This window comes from Histomonas meleagridis (assembly GCF_020186115.1).
Source record: "Histomonas meleagridis strain 2922-C6/04-10x chromosome Unknown contig_26, whole genome shotgun sequence".
In the NCBI taxonomy this organism is placed as follows: Eukaryota; Parabasalia; order Tritrichomonadida; family Dientamoebidae; genus Histomonas; species Histomonas meleagridis.
In genome coordinates, this window is record NW_027150837.1 from 575,106 (window position 1) to 594,284 (window position 19,179).

At 25.5% G+C, this 19,179-nt stretch overlaps 4 protein-coding genes across 4 annotated transcripts; all 4 read right to left on the reverse strand.

Moving 5' to 3' along the window:
• Window positions 1-1,998: 1,998 nt before the first annotated feature.
• On the reverse strand, window positions 1,999-2,880 carry GO595_004387 (Methyltransferase FkbM family; the record flags this gene model as incomplete). Its single annotated transcript, XM_067917513.1, has 1 exon — window positions 1,999-2,880. One exon carries the CDS (start codon window positions 2,878-2,880, stop codon window positions 1,999-2,001), a length of 882 nt encoding a protein of 293 aa, XP_067775511.1.
• Window positions 2,881-8,779: 5,899 nt separating this feature from the next.
• On the reverse strand, window positions 8,780-9,103 carry GO595_004388 (uncharacterized protein; the record flags this gene model as incomplete). Its single annotated transcript, XM_067917514.1, has 1 exon — window positions 8,780-9,103. The coding sequence occupies one exon, from the start codon at window positions 9,101-9,103 to the stop codon at window positions 8,780-8,782; it is 324 nt and encodes a 107-aa protein (XP_067775512.1).
• A 640-nt stretch (window positions 9,104-9,743) lies between these two features.
• Window positions 9,744-10,196, reverse strand: GO595_004389 (uncharacterized protein; the record flags this gene model as incomplete). The annotated part of the gene is made up of 1 exon (XM_067917515.1): window positions 9,744-10,196. One exon carries the CDS (start codon window positions 10,194-10,196, stop codon window positions 9,744-9,746), a length of 453 nt encoding a protein of 150 aa, XP_067775513.1.
• Window positions 10,197-11,820: 1,624 nt separating this feature from the next.
• On the reverse strand, window positions 11,821-12,219 carry GO595_004390 (uncharacterized protein; the record flags this gene model as incomplete). The annotated part of the gene is made up of 1 exon (XM_067917516.1): window positions 11,821-12,219. The coding sequence occupies one exon, from the start codon at window positions 12,217-12,219 to the stop codon at window positions 11,821-11,823; it is 399 nt and encodes a 132-aa protein (XP_067775514.1).
• Between the last annotated feature and the right edge of the window lie 6,960 nt (window positions 12,220-19,179).

Sequence of the window (19,179 nt, forward strand, 5' to 3'; positions counted from 1 at the left end):
TTTTCAAATTTCTTTTATTTCAATTTACTGTTTCTAGTTTAGGACATTCTGATGGAGGTGGAGGTGGGGGAGGTGGTGCTGGACCAGATGGTAATTCATTTGCTCCTGTACGATCTGTTTGACTGCACATCTAAAATATTTTAGTTTTTACATAATCTTAGTATAAAAACTTTATATTTGTTTTTGATTAAAAAAAAAGTAAATTGTTTTATTTAATAACTTTTAACTTTTTGCAGTACGCTAAAATGTTTTTGTCAATGTAAGAAATAAAATAAAACTTTTCTAAATTATCATTTTACAAATGTACAACCCATATTTGAATCTAATTTTATATATCTTTTATTTATACAAATTTCATTCTAAAAATGTTAAAGAGTAATTTTAATTGATTAAAAAAATGATTAAATTATCAGAAATGAAAATAATATCAGGAGTCATTTGAACATGATAGATTCTCAAATAATTTCATATACACGACAATCCATATTTCATACAAAACATAGGAAAAATCATTAAAACATAATTTTTTTTTATTGATTACAAAAATTCTTCCATATTTTTTCTTTCATCTGCAAAATGGAGCAGTGAATAAAATTATTATCATTAGCAAATTTCAGATGATTAAAATGATATTAAAAACATTCTTCTAATTAACGTTCACAACAAAGCATGTTTTATCGTTTAACGGTCAAGTGATTAGGGTGGCCAACAAAATTTTGGGACTTAAATCCGTCAGAGTAAGTCAAATTTACCATTCAATTCCACCAAATTTTGCTCTTAATTTCGAACCATAGCTATCAACTTTCTGAGGCACTCAATGTTAGTATCACATAATTATGGTGGAGATTTTCCGTCCCACGTCCCAACTCAAAGCTGCCTGGCTCACTTTGGATCGGTCCGATGGGACGGTCGAATATTATGAGCTAGACGAAGATGGGAATCTTGTGCAAACTGAAGATGGAAGTATAATTCCGCATCACATTGAAAAAAATCAATATCAAGATTTGGTTCAAATTCACTTGAATCAGGCCCTTCGGCGGAGTTCGTAATCAAATAATTATACTTTTTTTGATACTTTTCTTATTAAAAATCGATATGATTTTAAAATATATTTTCATTACAATTTCTTAATATGGTGTTAATGATAAAACTCAAAATTTAAAATAATATTTAATAGCTTAGTTCTATTTTAACCAGCAAAATTTCGAAATTCGATCAGTTTAGTAAAGTTGTGAAATCATTTTTTCTGTTGGAAAATTGCCAACCAAAAAATTTTGTATATAATAACCGTCATCAATATATTATAATTTTGAAGACACTGTCAACCGACTTTCCCTCTTATAGATTTCTATTTAATTCTATAATTATTTGTAATGTATTTAATACATATCAAATTTTAACATATAAGAATAGTGGACAAATTTTTATGAAGATATAATAATTTTTTTAAAATTTCCTTTGAATTTAGTCACTTTCCATTTAAATTTGTGTACGATACAATACACAAACGGTCATCTAAGCAAAGACTGAACTTCCCAATTAACCTCATGTAAACCTATATATACGAGTACTGTTGATAAAATGTTTAAAACATTTTGATTTTCTGTTTAATTTTGTGATTCTTTTTGGTGAGTATCGCTCACTCGTGAAGGGACGAATCTTGATGGATTCAATTTGAAATTGTTTAAAGAATTATCCGAAGAAAATTGTCATAATAAATTCTAAATAGATCAAAAAAGGTGTACAAAATCTAATTTAATCATTAAATCATGATTTCAAATTTAATTTTTTTTCAATATCTTTATGTTAAAATATATCGTTAGCGAATTGTGTGACAACCGCCGAATAGTGTGGACAATAGTTAGGAAAATGCACGGATATTGGTAGGAAAATTTTGTTGAATTTTAAATAACTATACAGTTTTTTTAAATGTTCATATACCTTGTTTACTGTATTAAAATCTTTGTGTTTATATAAAAAATCGACCAAATAATTCTTTTATCTAATTATAACTGAGAAATTTTCATTTTTCAAACCCCAATCATCACTGTCATAATAAGGAGAACATAATTTACATGTACCTTTACAAGTATATTCATTTAGTACCTCTTCAGAATTAGCCACAGAAGGTCTAAACATGTTTTGTCTTGGGTGTCTTTGATGTATAATCAAAGGATATACGAACATTCTTGCGAATCCAGGCGCGAATTTCATCATTCTTGCTTGAAACACAGTATCAACGCCTGGGTTTGCAGGCAATTCATTAAATCCTTGGACTGCATCCCATAAATCCTTCGAAAGCAAAAGGAAATCTCCTGTTGCGCAAGGATAACTTTTCTTTGAGAATGCGTCTGAAGAGTCAACAATAGCAAATCTATAAGATCCATGACCACAACGTTGGTTTATATCCATTTTCCTTAATTTCCATATTTCGGTTACATTTCCAATTAGTTCCATCATAGTAATTCCATCGTTTTTCAAAGTTGTATCTCTTTGATCCCATCTTAACGCACGATACATAATCGCTTCATTAAATTGGCGCGCTGCAATTAACTCGAACAATTCGGTAGAGAATAAATCATCGGTATTTGCTGTCAACACAAATTTACCAAACGATCTACGCGTACCAATATTTTTCGCTATGTATTCGAAAAACGCTATTTTTTTATTCAGTTTTTCACATAATTTTTCATGTGATTTCGGCGGTACAATTATAAAGCGAACTTTGTTACGTAAATTAGGCCCTATAACAAATTCTTCGGATAAAAGTGTGGTAGTTTCGGCTGTTGCATAATCAACAAATACAACTTCTATATTAGCGAGTGGTACTTGACTTAATGCATAATCTATTGATGTTAATGTGTTCTGTGATCGCATCATATAACCACCTGAAAAAATTATCATGTCGACCTGTTACAACGATACTCATATAAGGAATTGGATTTTTCCTTATATGAGAAATCTTTATATGCTTCAGTAAGCATTTGATGTACATCGGAATTTGGTGAACCAATGTGTTCGATTTTATTTGGCTGTGGTAATTTGTCTATTTTTATGTGAATAATTACGAAAATGAATTTTACATTGTGAAAGATGTAAAGTGTTAAGAACATTTTGAATGGATGCTTCAATCGTTGTGTTTGAATATCCTTTAACTAATATATGTTCTGTTGTTTGCTTATGAAGTTGTTGAATTATAAAATCAGCCGCTTCTGATGATGAAATACTTTGATATGTTGAATAAGGGGAATATTCTATGTGAGAATAGCCAACTTTAAGGCATTCACGTACTGATCGCATTGTCGGATTTTCAAGATCATGAACTGCGGTTGAATCAATAAGATATGGCATTTCAATAAAACTACCTCCATTTGATATTACTGTTTGCATTACATCTGAATAAAGAGGTTGTGATGTTGCAAAAATAAAGTTTATGTTTTTGGTTTTAAGAAATTTGGTTAATCCCTCAACATATTTTTTTTGAAGGTTTTTGATGTAATCTGAACCATCTGATGAGGTATGACGAATAATGGGTGGTATGTATGTTATATAGGCTTCGGTGATATGAATTCGTTCAAATAAGGTTAAAGTATCTTGTGAAGCAAAATCAATTTCATTAATTCCTTCAACAGATATAATTGATTTGCATTCGTTAGATAATTTTTCTTTTAAAGCAGCTCCAAGTACAGTTTTTTTTCCAACAATTAAAATTTGTGGATCACTAAAATTGGAATATAAATGGTATAATGGAGTTATTCTATCAAGCATCCAAAAAATACACAAAATTCCATTTGTATTTATTTGTTCATTCGCTAATTTTGATGTTTTATATAGAGATTATTCAATAATGGCTGCATTAGATAGAGCAAATTTGTTAATAGAAAGAACATCTTTTGATAAGTTTGATTAAATAAATATAAATTATATGAGGAATTTTCTAGTTTTTATGATATTTAATCGGGTATCACATAAATATTCAGAATTATCACAAAAAATGAATATAATGATGAAATAGTAAAATTACTTCTTGAACAAAAATTAAATTAATTCTAAAGAAATATACTTATTCAATATTTATTCAACATGTAATACAGAATCAAATTATTAGAAAACATCAATTGTTAAAAGTAAATTTTGATATCTGTAAGAAGAAAAAAGATCATATTTTCTTTGAGGATAATTCAATTCGTTGGCGTTTTTGCTCTAGATATTTTTCATATATTAAATCATGCATCACATTAGTTATTGCATAACCTAATGCATCGTAAAATAAAGTAAACAATTTCCAAATATTATTTTAAAACTTGAAATTATCAAAATAAATATCAGATAAAACAATTAAATATCACAAACAAATAAATCAATTCCTTCTTGTTCAAGAAGTAATTTAACAATATTTTTATATCCATTTTTTTTTTTTTGAATCCATTTTACATGTAATTTAACTATTTCTGTATAACCATAATAAGATGCAATCATAAGTGCTGTTTCAAATAATTTAAATAATTTCCAAATATTATTTTGAAATATAAAATTATTAAAATAAATTTTATATAAAACAAATAAATATCTTTAGCATTAATATCAATTCCTTCTTGTTCAAGAAGTAATTTAACTATTTCTGTATAACCATAATAAGATGCAATCATAAGTGCTGTTTTAAATAATTTATATAATTTTCAAATATTATTTTGAAATATAAAATTATTAAAATAAATTTTATATAAAACAAATAAATATCTTTAGCATTAATATCAATTCCTTCTTGTTCAAGAAGTAATTTAACTATTTCTGTATGACCTTTCCAAGATGATAAAATAAGTGCTGTATAAAATTATTTAAATAATTTCCAAATATTATTTTGGAATATTAAATTATTAAAATAAATTTTAAATAAAACAAATAAATATCTTTAGCATTAATATCAATTCCTTTTTGTTCAAGAAGTAATTTGACTATTTCTGTATGACCATTCAAAGATGCCGTAATAAGTGCTGTTTCAAATAATTTAAATAATTTCCAAATATTATTTTGAAATATTAAATTATTAAAATAAATATTATCTTTAGCATTAATATCAATTCCTTTTTGTTCAAGAAGTAATTTAACTATTTCTGTATAACCTTTCGAAGATGCCATGATAAGTGCTGTAAAAAATAATTTAAATAATTTCCAAATATTATTTTGAAATATTAAATTATTAAAATAAATTTCAAATAAATCAAATAAATATCTTTAGCATTGACATCAATTCCTTCTTGTTTAATAAGTAATTTAACAATATTTTTATATCCATTTTGTACTGAATATATAAGGATTGTTACAAATAATTTAAATTATTTCCTAATATTATTTGGATATTCTAATTATTTACAATGAATATTAAACAAAACATATAAACATATTTAGCATTTATATCAAATTTATCATTTTTAAGAAATAATTTAATGACATCAATATCTGCTTTTATAGCTGCATTTACAAAGATGAAATTATTATTTAATCTAAATAAAAACCAAATCACTTTATTAAATACTAAAATATAGATATAATTTTCATATAGTAAAAATAAAAATTTAGAATATTAACATCAATACCTTCTTGAACTAGTAGTAATTTAATTATATCTGAGTAATTATTTTTAAATGCAAACATAATTGCTGATTTAAATATTTTGGATATTTTCCAAATATTATTTTGAAATATAAATTTTTTAAAAGAAAATTTAAATAAAATTAAAAAATATTTTTGGAATTAATATCAATTTCTTTATGTTCAAGAAGTAATATAATTATGTCAATATAATTTTCTTTGGTTGCAATTATCAAAGCAGTATCGAATATTTCAAACAAACGCCAAATATTATTTTGAATTTGAAAGTTTTATAAATATATTTTATAAATAGCAAATAAAAATCTTTCTCATTAACATCAATTCCATTTTGTTCAAGAAGCAATTTAACTAATTCTGTGTTTCCATTTTCAGATGCAAACATAAGAGGCGTTTTAGATAATTGAAATAATTACCAAAAATTACATTGAAACACAAAACTATTTAAACAAATTTTAACTATGAAAAATAAATATCTTTTGCATTAACATCAATTCCTTTTTGTTCAAGAAGCAATTTAACTACTTCTGTATAGCCATTTTCAGTTGCAATTATAAGAGAAGTTTTCAATAATTTAAATAAATTCCAATTGTTATTTAAAAATATTAAATGGTTATAATATACTTTAACTGAAAAAAATAAACATTTTTAGCATTGAAATTAATGTTTTTTTGTTCGAGAAATAATTTAACAACATTTATACATCTATTTCTAGATGCTTTTATAAGTCCTGTTTCAAATGATTTAAATAATTTCCATTTATTACATTGAAATATCAAAATATTAAAATGATTATTAAATTAAATAATCATGTATCTTTAGAATTTATATCAATTCCTTTTTGCTTAAGAAGTAATTTACATATTCCAATATGATCATTCGAAGATGCTTTTATAAGTGCTGTCCAAAATATTCTGAATAAATTCCAAAAATTTTTATAAAACTTTAAATTAAATATTAAAATTTTGAACAAAATAAATTAATATCTTTACCATTAATATCAAATCCTTTTTGGTTTAATAATAATTTCATCACCTCAATGGATCCTTTTTCCGCTGCAATCATCAATGCTGTTGCAATTAATTTGAATAATTTCCAAATATCATATAAAATCATTATAACATCTAAATAAACTTTATATAAAACAAATAAATATTTTTAATATTAATATCAATTCCTTTTTGTTGCAAAAATAATTGTACTAAATCAGAGTTACCATTTAATGCACCAACCATTAATGCTGTATTAAACAATTTAAATAATTTCCGAATATTATTTTATAGCAGTAAACAATTTAAGCAAATTTTAAATAAAACATATAAAAATTTTTTACATTAATATCAATTCCATTTTGTTTAAGAAATAATTCTACAATTTTTATATGACCATTTTTAGTTGCATTTATCAAAGCAGTAGAAAATATTTTAAATAAATTCCGAATATTATTATTAAACAGTATTTTAAAAATAAGAAAAAATAAAACAAAAAAATACTATCTTTAACATTAATATTTATTCCTTCTTTCTCAAGAAGTAATTTTACCAAATCTAAATTACCATATTTAGCTGCTAATATAAATAGTGTATTATATTATATAAATAAATTCCAAAAATTATTCAAAAACATCAAATTATTTTAGCAAGTTTTAAGAATAAAAAATAAATATCTTTTGCATTAATATCAATTCCTTCTTGTACAAAAATATTTTTAATAATATCAACATTTCCTGATTCAGCAGACAAAAACAAATAATTTTTAGGAATTTGATTTTCTTTAAGAAAATGTTTAAGAAGAAATATATTTCCAATTCTTGCGATTTCATTTAAAATCGAAGCATTAATTTCCAAACCTTGATTTTGCAAATATGACAAAATTTCATAATTATGATATAAAACACATTTCTTTCCATATTCTTCTAAATTATTAAGTTTAATGATTTCATTTTCATAAAGATATTTAAAGATATCATTTCGATGATATCTTATTGCTATTTCATATGATTCTTCGAATAATGAACGATTTTGTTCGCACAAATGAATGATTTCAAGATTTCCACCTGCAATTGCATATTTACCTGTGTTGTTTATAAAAGAATTATTTAAATGTAAATATTTAAAACATTTAATTGATCCAAAATATGCTGCATAATCAATTAATGAAACACTATGTTCATTAACAAATGAAAATCTTTCATAAATTGATGGATCAATAGTTTGATTAAAATCAAAATCATTTTGTGCTGATAGTATTTGAAGCTTTTCTAAATCATCGTTTCGAATTACTTTTGCCAAGTCATTAGGATTAATTCCTTCTTTAATTAATTGTTTATGAAGTTCCCAATCATTCATTTTAAGTTTTTCAATATTTTTGATATTCTGACCCATATCTTCTTGTTGAATAATTTTTTTGATTTCATCATCTGATGCATAATGAATAAAATATGGAACTTTAAAATTTTTAACTACTTTCGAGTCAATTATGTTTTGCTCGACCATTTTTTCTAGTAGATAATATGATTCATGTGTATTCTTATTAATAATTGTCTGTATAAATATATCAAGAATTTTATTTTGAGATTTTTCAATTTTTTCAATTTCCTTCATGAAATTTAAATATATATCAAAATTATTCGTTCCGGCCGCAAATGATAAATATATCATTTGGCTAATAATTAGAGAAAAAGAGTATGAATATTTATCATCAAATATATTATTTAACGAAGATACGAAATCATTAATATTTTCAACATTTAAGTTAAATACCATTTGCTCAATTATTTTTAAAGTTTCCCATTCATTTGTATTTTTTTCCTTTTCTTCCATTGAAGCTTCAACGCAACTGGCCATTTGCTCTTGGTGAAAAATTAAACGATAACCAAATTCAGTTGTTTTTTATCGTTTTGTGATATAATTGATAAAAAATTTTTTGCCATAATATTTTACTCAATATTTCATTTGTCATTATTTTTATTGAATTTGATGCCCAGGTAATTTCGCTTACAAATTTAATTGAAGTAAAGTGACATGTATTTCATACGACCATTTAAATGATTAAAAAGTAATAATTAATTTCACTGAGTTTGTTTATTAATATCTATCGTATATATATACCTGTGACTTTGTGACTAGCTTCGTGGTCAAAGAAGTAATATATATATTGGATTATACCATTATAATTGCCTTAGCTTTGGAAAAGAAACAGTTTTCTTTGACCCTTTAGATACAGAAGTAGCAGATACATGTTTCATAATAGCCTTAGGGTTTGTATCGAGTTCTTTGTTTCTATAATCACCAAAATCTTCATCAATAATAAAATGTGAGTCGAAATCTATATAACTGCCGTACCGTTGGGGGAACTTCATTGTCAATCCATTTCTTATCTTCGAAAAATCTCTCTTTTTCGATTCGTCGTCAACAACATCAATAAATTTGTTTGCGTTTGGGTTATGGACGTATGATCTTCCAATTTTGGCTAATAAAAGCAAAAAGAACATCAGAATATGTCAATTTGCCAGGACGATAATCAAGATTTCAATTGAAACCTCTTGTCGTCTTTTGGCCGCGACGGTTATCAATTGATTCGAAATTGGGTGGTTTACAAAGAAAGAAAATTTATTCAAGATTTCTCTAGATACACTGAGCTATGGTTCAAATTAGCAAGTCCAGAATATAAGATAATGCATTATTATATTGGGTAATGATAATGAAATATTCATTTCTAAATGATCATATTATAATTATATCTATCATGATGTGAAAAATAAAATAAAATAATATAAAAATGGAATAAAAGACTTGACAAACATTTTGTCAAGCATTTTTCATTATGAATATCGGATTATATTTTAATAAAATTTCTATCAATATATTTGATATATTGCGAAGTCCTCTTTTCAACACTAAAATAAAAAAAAAAAAACTTTATGAGATTGTTCGATTTAAACATTATTTATAGTAAATATTCTGTACATATTATAATGGAATTTTCTGAACTTGTCTGTCTTCGCCATTTTTCTTGAACAATTCCATTAAACAAAATTTTTATCTTTTCTGAAAACATCCAATAGTATTAATCTTCTTAAGATTTTACACAAGAAGAAAATGTCGTAAGCTGAAAGCGTTTAGCTTAATTACTTAAACAACCCTTAAATGAGAAAAATCTTCAGTTTTCTCTGATCCTCTTTCTGTGGAAGTAGCAACCACAAATGATAATTCGTTTTTATCCTTATTTCTTAATTGGGCAAGAGATAACACAGGGACAGAAATTCTATCTACATCCTTAGCAACCACAAATGATAATTCGTTTTTCTCCTTATTTCTTAATTGGGCAAGAGATAACACAGGGACAGAAATTCTATCTACATCCTTAGCAACTTCATCTCCATATTTATCTTTTATCCCTCCGGTGGTGACAGATGGTCTCGATATCACTTTACTTTTTCCAGTAAACTTCTTTGCAAATCCATTTCTTAACTTCGAAAAATCTCTCTTTTTCGATTCGTCGTCAACAACATCAATGAATTTGTTTGCGTTTGGGTTATGAACGTATGATCTTCCAATTTTGGCTAATAAAAGCAAAAAGAACATCAGAAAATGTCAATTTGCCAGGACGATAGACGATGACAACCAAGGTTTCAATTAGCGGTTAAAATTTCTGTGGAGAGTCTCTTTTTGAGAGACATCTGATCGTCGTGTAAATTTTCGTTGACCGTTTACGATTACTTGGTTATTTTTCTTTGTGATGAGGGCAATTTTACCCCATAAATCATCGTTTTCATTATCGTCATTCAAAATGTTGCAGATGCTGCTTGTTATCACATCAAAGTGTAACCACACCGCATCAAGTCGCTTTTTGACAAATTTCTTTTGGATAAATTCATTGTTATCTTTAATGAACATGTCGCAGACTGAGTTGATCGCCATGACGGAAAGGCTTTGTGCTCGTTCATTAGAGTTATTAACGAGCAATAAAATGTTTTCATTCTTTTTGCCTAATATTATCGACTCATTACAAAACGGTATTTTCGATTTATGTATTGGAATTAATGACATATGGAATGAACTCCATTCGATGGACGAAAGTAAGTCTTTTGTGGAGTTGTCATTCGATTTATATGGTAACCCTTGAATGAACGAGAAAAAATAGAATCTGGAGATGTTATTGTTGGTTTTGAAATAGATTAATGTAGCATTTGATATGGAACGTAATTCATGCGACTCAATTGTGTATGTATAAGTTTTAGATTTGATTGCAGATGTTGAAAATAAATAGTTGAAAATAAGAGGAATACGATATTTGTATAAAGGAAGGCGAAGTATTAATGAGTTATGGCCAAATGTTAATGTGATGGAATAATTGGGATAATATATCGTGGATATTAAAATGGATTGAATAAAGGTTTCGTAACTTGGAAATAGATTGGATTGAAGTGTAACGTTAAGATATGGTGTAAAATCTTCTGGAGTGATTTCAAGATTTATTATTTCGATGATTTGCCGTGAATTTAAATCGATGGTTAGTAGTTGCTTCTCTTGTGTAGAATTAATTATGATATGTGATGCCCCGTTTTGATTGGTGGATTTTTGAAGTGTGGGATTATATTGAAGAATTAATGAAACAATTTGATGAAGTATTTCAGAGTCGAAATTCATCTCAGGAAATAAAAAGGTGGAATTGAGAAGGGAATTATCGTATGGATAAATAAATATTTCAATATGACCTGACGAATTGACATCACCAAAAAATCCAAGCAAACATTGGATAATATCAGGAATATCCATATAGTCACCATTTTGCATTTTGAAAGGTTCTGCCATTTGATTTTTAAGAATTGCTTCCCAATCAAATTGTGAACGATATTCGTATTGGATAAAATAAGGATTATTCCAACGATTCTCAGTGTGAATTGATTCAAAAAGGTTCACAAGTGCTGTATTCCCTATTTCTTTGAGGGAACTGTCTTGCATTCAACGTCAATTTGAACATCATCTTTTGATGTCTGACATTTGACATGAAAAATCTTAAAAAGTGACAATTAAATTATAATTTGTTGAAGTTTATGAGTGAAATATAGATTTTTGGATCTCTTTATGCATTAAATTTATCTAAAAATGCTTGTGGATAGTCAAATACATAAATTTTTTTTTCTCGAAAAATTTAAATGGATTCCATTGAAAAGTTATATGCATTTATCTTATAAATAGAATCAATTTATTCATCTTCAAGTGTTTTGAGTTGCTCTTCTATTAATTGAACAAGATAGGGAGTGCGGTCATAGGTACAAAGATTTAATTGTTTACCGAGTTCCCTACGATTTAATTCGATTTCTGGATGTTGTGATTCATACTTAAGTACACTTGGTGCAAATTTGAAGCCTGCTGATTGTAAAAATTCAAGAACAAGAAGATATTGAAGTTCCTTATCACCATCAACAGGGATACTTGGGAACGCTTGAAGTTCTGGCTGTGTTTCATCAAGAATATGTCGAGCTGCAATTTTTGCTAATTCTTGAGCTTCACCAAGAACTTTTTCTTTTATTCCTTTCTTTTCAACAAGTTCTTCTAACTCATGAACAACTTCTTGCTGCGCGTCATTAACAAATTGGTCCATCCAAGACATTTTTTGCTGAGTAAAATTATAATTATTATTAACGCACATGAATTGAATAGTTTACATGTCGATAGAATTTCAAATCGATCCACAAAACTTCTCGATGTCTGATGACATTGTAGATAATAAAAATTCTGATTCTTATGATTTTAAATCTGCGCCCAACTCAATGGAACTACTATGTATGCTCAAACAAATAATTTTTAATTTAACTCAAGATAATCTTGAAATGTCAATTGAAAAAACAATGAAATTATTAGATTTAAATTTCCCATATTCGAATAATTTAATTATTAGCAATTTAATTTATTCCGCATTTTATTCAAAGAAAGATGTTAATCTCTTATATATAAATTATTTAGAATTAATACAGGCGAAAGAAGAAGAAATGAATAAAAATAATTTAAAAATTATTCAGATATTCAGTGACTATATAAGAGAAATCAAATCACAAGAATCATATTATTTGATAGAAAATATGATTGAACGAAATTTAGCTGATCCAGACATTATCAAAGACATAAAATCAATATATTTTGCACACCATAAGCTCAATAATGAAATATATGAATTACATTTCGCACCATTTTGGAAACAATTTAATGGAAATTGGAAAGAGCTTTCAAAGAATGATTGGGAGCTTCATAAGCAATTAATTAAAGAAGGAGTTAATCCTAATGAAATATCAAAAATAATTCGAAGTGATGAATTAGAAAAACTTCAAGAAATATCATCACAAGAAAATTTTAATTTTAATCAATATATTGAACCATCACTTTATGAAAGATGTTCATTTATTAATCAAAAGAATGTTACATTAATTGATTATGCAGCATTTTTTGGATCTGTTAAATGTTTTAAATATTTACTTATAAATGGTGCAAAAGTCGAAAATACAGGAAAATATGCAGTTGCAGGTGGAAATGAAGAAATTATTCATTTATGTGAACAAAATCATTCAACATTTGAAGGTGCATATGAAACAGCAATTGAATTTCATCAAAATGATATCTTTAAATATATTTATGAAAAGAAATTAGAAAAGTTGGATGAAAAAGCTCAACAAAATATTTTTAGGAATGGAAAATTGCAACAATCAAGATTTGGAAATAATAATTATTATCGTTCTAATTATTCATTGAATAATATTAGTAATTTAGGATGCATATGTATCAAAAACGGAAATACTGAAATTTTTTTGTTTTTACATGAAAATGGAATGGAAATCAATGAATATATAATCGATGAAACAGTAAGAATTAGTAATATATATCTTATTAAATATTTTCTCCAAAATAATTATATTCCAAAAAATATTATAATATTTAAATCTCTTTTAGAAAGTTTTGAAATAGTTCAATTACTTCTTGAACAAAAAGGAATTGATATTAATGCTAAAGATATTTATATATTTTATTATATATTTATTTTAATAATATTGTATTTCAAAATATTATTTGGAAAATATTCAAATTATTTAAAACAGCACTTATATATGCATCTGAATTTAGTTGCATAGAAATTGTTAAATTACTTCTTGAGCAAGAAGGAATTGATATTAATGCTAAAAACATTTCTTCGTTCAATATAAAATTTGTTTTAATCATTTGATATTTCAAAATAAGGTTTGGGAAATATTTAAATTATTTAATACAGCACTTATATGTGCTTCGAAAAAAGGTCGTATAGAAATTGTTAAATTACTTCTTGAGCAAGAAGGAATTGATGTTAATGCTAAAAACATTTCTTTTTTTAATATAAAATTTGTTTTAATCATTCGATATTTCAAAATAAAATTTAGGAAATATTTAAATTATTTCTTACAGCACTTATCATTGCATATAAAAATTATCACATAGAAATCTTTAATTTACTTCTTGCGCAAAAAGGAATCGATATTAATGTTAAGAGTGTTTATTTTTTTGATTTAAAATTTAATTTTATATTTTCGAGTTTCATTATATTATTTGGAAATTATTTTAATTATTTAAAACAGTGCTTATGATGGCCATAAAAAAAGGTCTTCTAAAAATTGTCAAATTACTTCTTGAACATGAAGGAATTGATGTTAATGCTAAAGATATTTATTTATTTTATTCAATATTTATCATAAAAATATTTAATATCAATGCTTTATTTGGAAATTATTTAAATAATTTAATACAGCACTTATTTATGCATTTGAATTTGGTTACATAGGAATCTTTAAATTGATTCTTGAACAGGAAGGTATTAATATTAATACTAAAGATATTTATTAATAAAATTTAATATTTGTTTTCATAATTTTTAATTTCAAAACAATATATGGAAATTATATAAAATATTTCAAACAGTACTTATTCGGACATCTCGAACTGGTAAAATAAAACTAGTTAAATTACTTCTTGAGCAAAAAGGAATTGATATTAATGCCAAAAATATTTATTTGTTTTGTTCAATATTTATTATAATAATTTTATAATTCAAAATAATATTTGGAAATTATTTAAATTATTTGAAACAGCACTTATGAAAGCACTTGAAAATGGTCAGACAGAAATAGTAAAATTACTTCTTGAACAAAAAGCAATTGATGTTAATGCTAAAGATATTTATTTGCTTAATTTAATATTTGTTTTGATATTTTTGGGCTTCAAAATATTGTATGGTAATTATTTATTTTATTTTGGACAGCACTTACACATGCATCTCTAAGAGGTAACAAAGAAATGGTTAAATTACTTGAAAAAAGTGTCAATAAAAATTTAAAGCCCAAAAAACATAAATCAACAGCATGTAACAATTATTATATAATTTTAATCTAAATATATAAATAAATAAATAAGATAATCTATTTTAGAATCCTTAATGAGCAATCACTAGAAATGTGAAAACATAGAATAGAAAAAGATATATTTTAAATTGCAAATTGTCGAATTTACATGCTTTGAGTTGTTCAAAGAAGTATATTTTGCAAAAAACAGTCAAAACAAAACTTAAACATGATATCATGAGTACTCTAACTATAATCTTCAAATAGGTTTGAATAAAAATCAAATGTTGAAATAATTTGTCATAAAAGAAAATAAATGAACTACTAGAGAAACACCAAAACAACCAAAAATATAGTATCAGTAATATTTTGAAATATTTTGAGATCTCAAAAAATAAATTATAATTTTAAAAAGATATAAAATATGGGTAAAATCACGAGCACTTTTTATGGAAATCCATTCCTTGGAGAACAAGATGTTTCTAAACAATTTGAAACAATTTTCAATTTCCACTAATCCAAGGATTTTCTGTTTTGTTTTATTGCGAATGTAGTATATAAACATATGGCTTTATAGCACGATTATGTTTTTCGTCAAAATAATTTTTAATTTTTTCATAAATTTGTTTTTTAAACAAACAGAGGAATATATATAATGCTTTTATTTTTTCTTAACCAAATTTCTTGTGTATCTTTTGTTGAAACTTTGTCTAGCGTTTAAATAAAACAGCGTCAAAAAAGAACGTTAACGTAAATTTATGGATCAACAATGGATATTTGTTATTGATTTCAATTATTCTGTACATATCAAGCCAGCAAAAAATTTTGCACAAATGCAAGCGCAAGAATTTTTAAGTAATTTAGGATTTGACAATACAAAATATGTATTAAAAATACAAACTCCATTATACTCAGAAATAATACCTTCAGACACTCAAGTTCTTAAAAGGCATCCATATTTACTTTTAAGTAAAAGGCCTGATCAATATGAAAGACCATTATTTTTTCTAACAATTGGTCCCATACCAAATAAACCAATTATTTCCTTTTTTGTTGAAACAGAAACTACGAATATGATTGAGATTCCACCATTTCGAGTCGATTTCCATCTTGATGAAAATCAAACTGGAAAAGAAATCATCGAAAAGATCGATAAATCCATCGATCTTCCACACACAGATGGTTCTTGTCCATCAATTAATTTGAATGACACGTCACAAACCATTTTTAGTAATGCCAAAAAAAATGGAATCATATTTAAGTGCACACTTACAACAGAATCACTTCATATTATTACCCAACGTCAAAAAATCATTGACGAAATCATACAAACCGAAAGCACATATGTCAATAATCTTTCTAATATCATTAATAATTGGCAAGTTAAGATCAAGAAATCCAATGTTTTCACTGATATTGAGTTCAACAAAGTATTTAAAGACTTTCCAGCGATATATAAGTGTCATTCCCTATTTTTAGATAATCTTCAAAGTAAAAACATTTCATATAGTACAATCGTTTCTGATGCGTTTTTAGAGTTTTCTGATTTTTTTAAGGTATCTCTTCCATACATTTCAAATTATCCATCTTTAATTCAACTTATAACTCCTAAAATGCATAATAACATCTCTACTTTTCAATGCAAAGATTCATTACCATTTTCATCATATTTAATATTACCTATTCAACGCATGCCTCGATATTTATTATTTATACGTGAGCTAATTAAATATACTCCGAAGTCACATCCTGATTCACCATTACTTGAATTAGCTTTAACTAAAATCGAAAAAGTTACAATCGAAATGGACATTGCAGCTAAGAATGCTCAAAAGATTAATGAAGTTTTAATGTTACAACAACGACTTACAAAGAACTTTCAACTTGTTGAAGCTTCACGTTTTATCAAACGTGTAACGAATGTTAAATATCGGAATAAGAATTGTAAATTCTATTTATTTAATGATTTAATTACTATCAACCAATATGATAAAAAGACAGAAACAATATTATATTCGAAGAAGATAATTGATTTCAAATATTTTCCATTAGTAAATTCTTTTTCGATATATGATAACATTCATAAATTACATAAAACATATTTCCAAAATTCGTCTGAATTTACATCGATCATAACACAAATAGAACAAATTCGGAAAGAAATATATTTACGGAATCATCCAAATCTGAATTCTGTTTTTATATTTACTAATCCGATAATGTTACGAAAATTATCTAATATAAAAGAAACTCATTCATTAACACATGATAACATATTTTATTTTTTCACGCAAAACAAATTAATAACTTTAGATCCTTATAAATCATCAATTAGTATAAATGATTTTAAACAACAACGTTTTGGTTATTCATTATGTAAACACAATGAAACGTTTTATTTAATTGGCGGATATAATCATAAAGAATATTTTAATGATATTTATAAATATGATATTAATACAAAACAATTTATAAAAGTTGTTCCATTAAATTCTGTTATATTCGAACAACGATGTGAACATACATCGATATGTTATAATAATAACATTTATATATTCGGTGGACGAAACAAAGAAAAATATTTAAATTCTTTAATCTGTTATTCAATTAATGAAAATAAATTCATCGAATTAAAAACAAATGATCATATATTACCTAAAAATAGAGCGCAACATTCGGCAATATTAAAGTTATATTTGATGATAATTTACGGAGGAAAAAATAATCGACAAATATTTAATGACGTTTGGTCTTTCGATTTAATACATTTAAAATGGATACAATTAAATAATAATATAAATATTCCGAAAAGATTCGGTCATAACACAATAATAATTAATAAATATATAATATCTATAGGTGGTACTTGTGATGGTGTCACAAATGTATCGCCAACAATTTTTATGATAAATGGGAAAAATGTTCAAAATGTTCAACATTTCGAATCTTTTGGTAATTTCCCAAATTTAATGTTAAACTTTGGTATGTGTATTGATACCGAAAATAAATTAATTGTTTTATATAATTCTTCGTTTTTTATAATTACGTTGCCCAAAATAATTATCGAAGAAATAGAATTAACAACTAAAAAAAGAAGTGGTACAATTAAAGATAATAAAATTCATCATATTATGATGGAGAACATGAAATTTAGTAAGGATACTAACGCAACATTAAAATTGCCAAAACATACAAGACAAACTTCTGCGATTCATTATTTCGATATGATAAGAAGTGAAGACAAAAACGATGAAATTTCAATAGAAAACGATGAAAACTCTTCTGAAACTTTAAACAGTGAATTAAGTGAAACCGAAATTAATTCAAAAATTGAAAAGAAACGTAAAAATACGTTAATTCTCCCTCATAAAACAGATGAAACTTTAGCACCAAATATTGTACATAGAAAATCTACTCTTCAGCCTCAGAAACATAATAGCGTTGACCAAAACGCTATCATTCAACCAAGGAAAAAAGTTTCAAGATATTCACATAAATTAAGAAACGCAAATCGATTCGATATTAATGAACTAAAAACCGAAAATTCTTCTTCTTCAACCATAAGATCGTTTAAATCTTCAGGTGAAGAAGAAGAAACTTGTTCTTCAGTTACATCTGAAAAGTCGAAAAAAAGTAAAAAAATTCGAAAAGTGAAAAAGGTTAAAAAGAAGAAATCAAGAAAAAACAAGAAATTGGAAACTATTATTAACGAAATTAATACACCGAACAAGAATGCGATGTTAATTAAGAAATATCCGCCGCCTCTTAATAAGAAATTAAGAGAAAAGCATTTAACAAGCAGAAATAAGTTTAACCAGTTGACACCGAATAAAAATATTCCTTTGTCACCGCTCTCGAGAATGATTTCTAGAAGCGAAAGAACCTTAAAACAAATAGAAGATGAGGGAAATGATTCGTTCGCATCACTTTCGCCAACAAAAGCAATCGCTAGTTCAACAAATAACTTGAAAAATATTAAGAAAAAGATTTTGTTTGATATTTAGTAAATAAATATTTATATGTACGAGTTTTTCTAATGATTTTGATAAGACGCTGTAAACCAAATAAATTTGGTCTTTTCAAATCAGAAAATCAATTTTTTTCATTTTCAACTGAATCAAATCTAAAAAAAATATAAATAAATAAGTATACACATTCTATTCAATTAAATTATCTTAACCAAATTTTGTTATCTTATTTTTTTA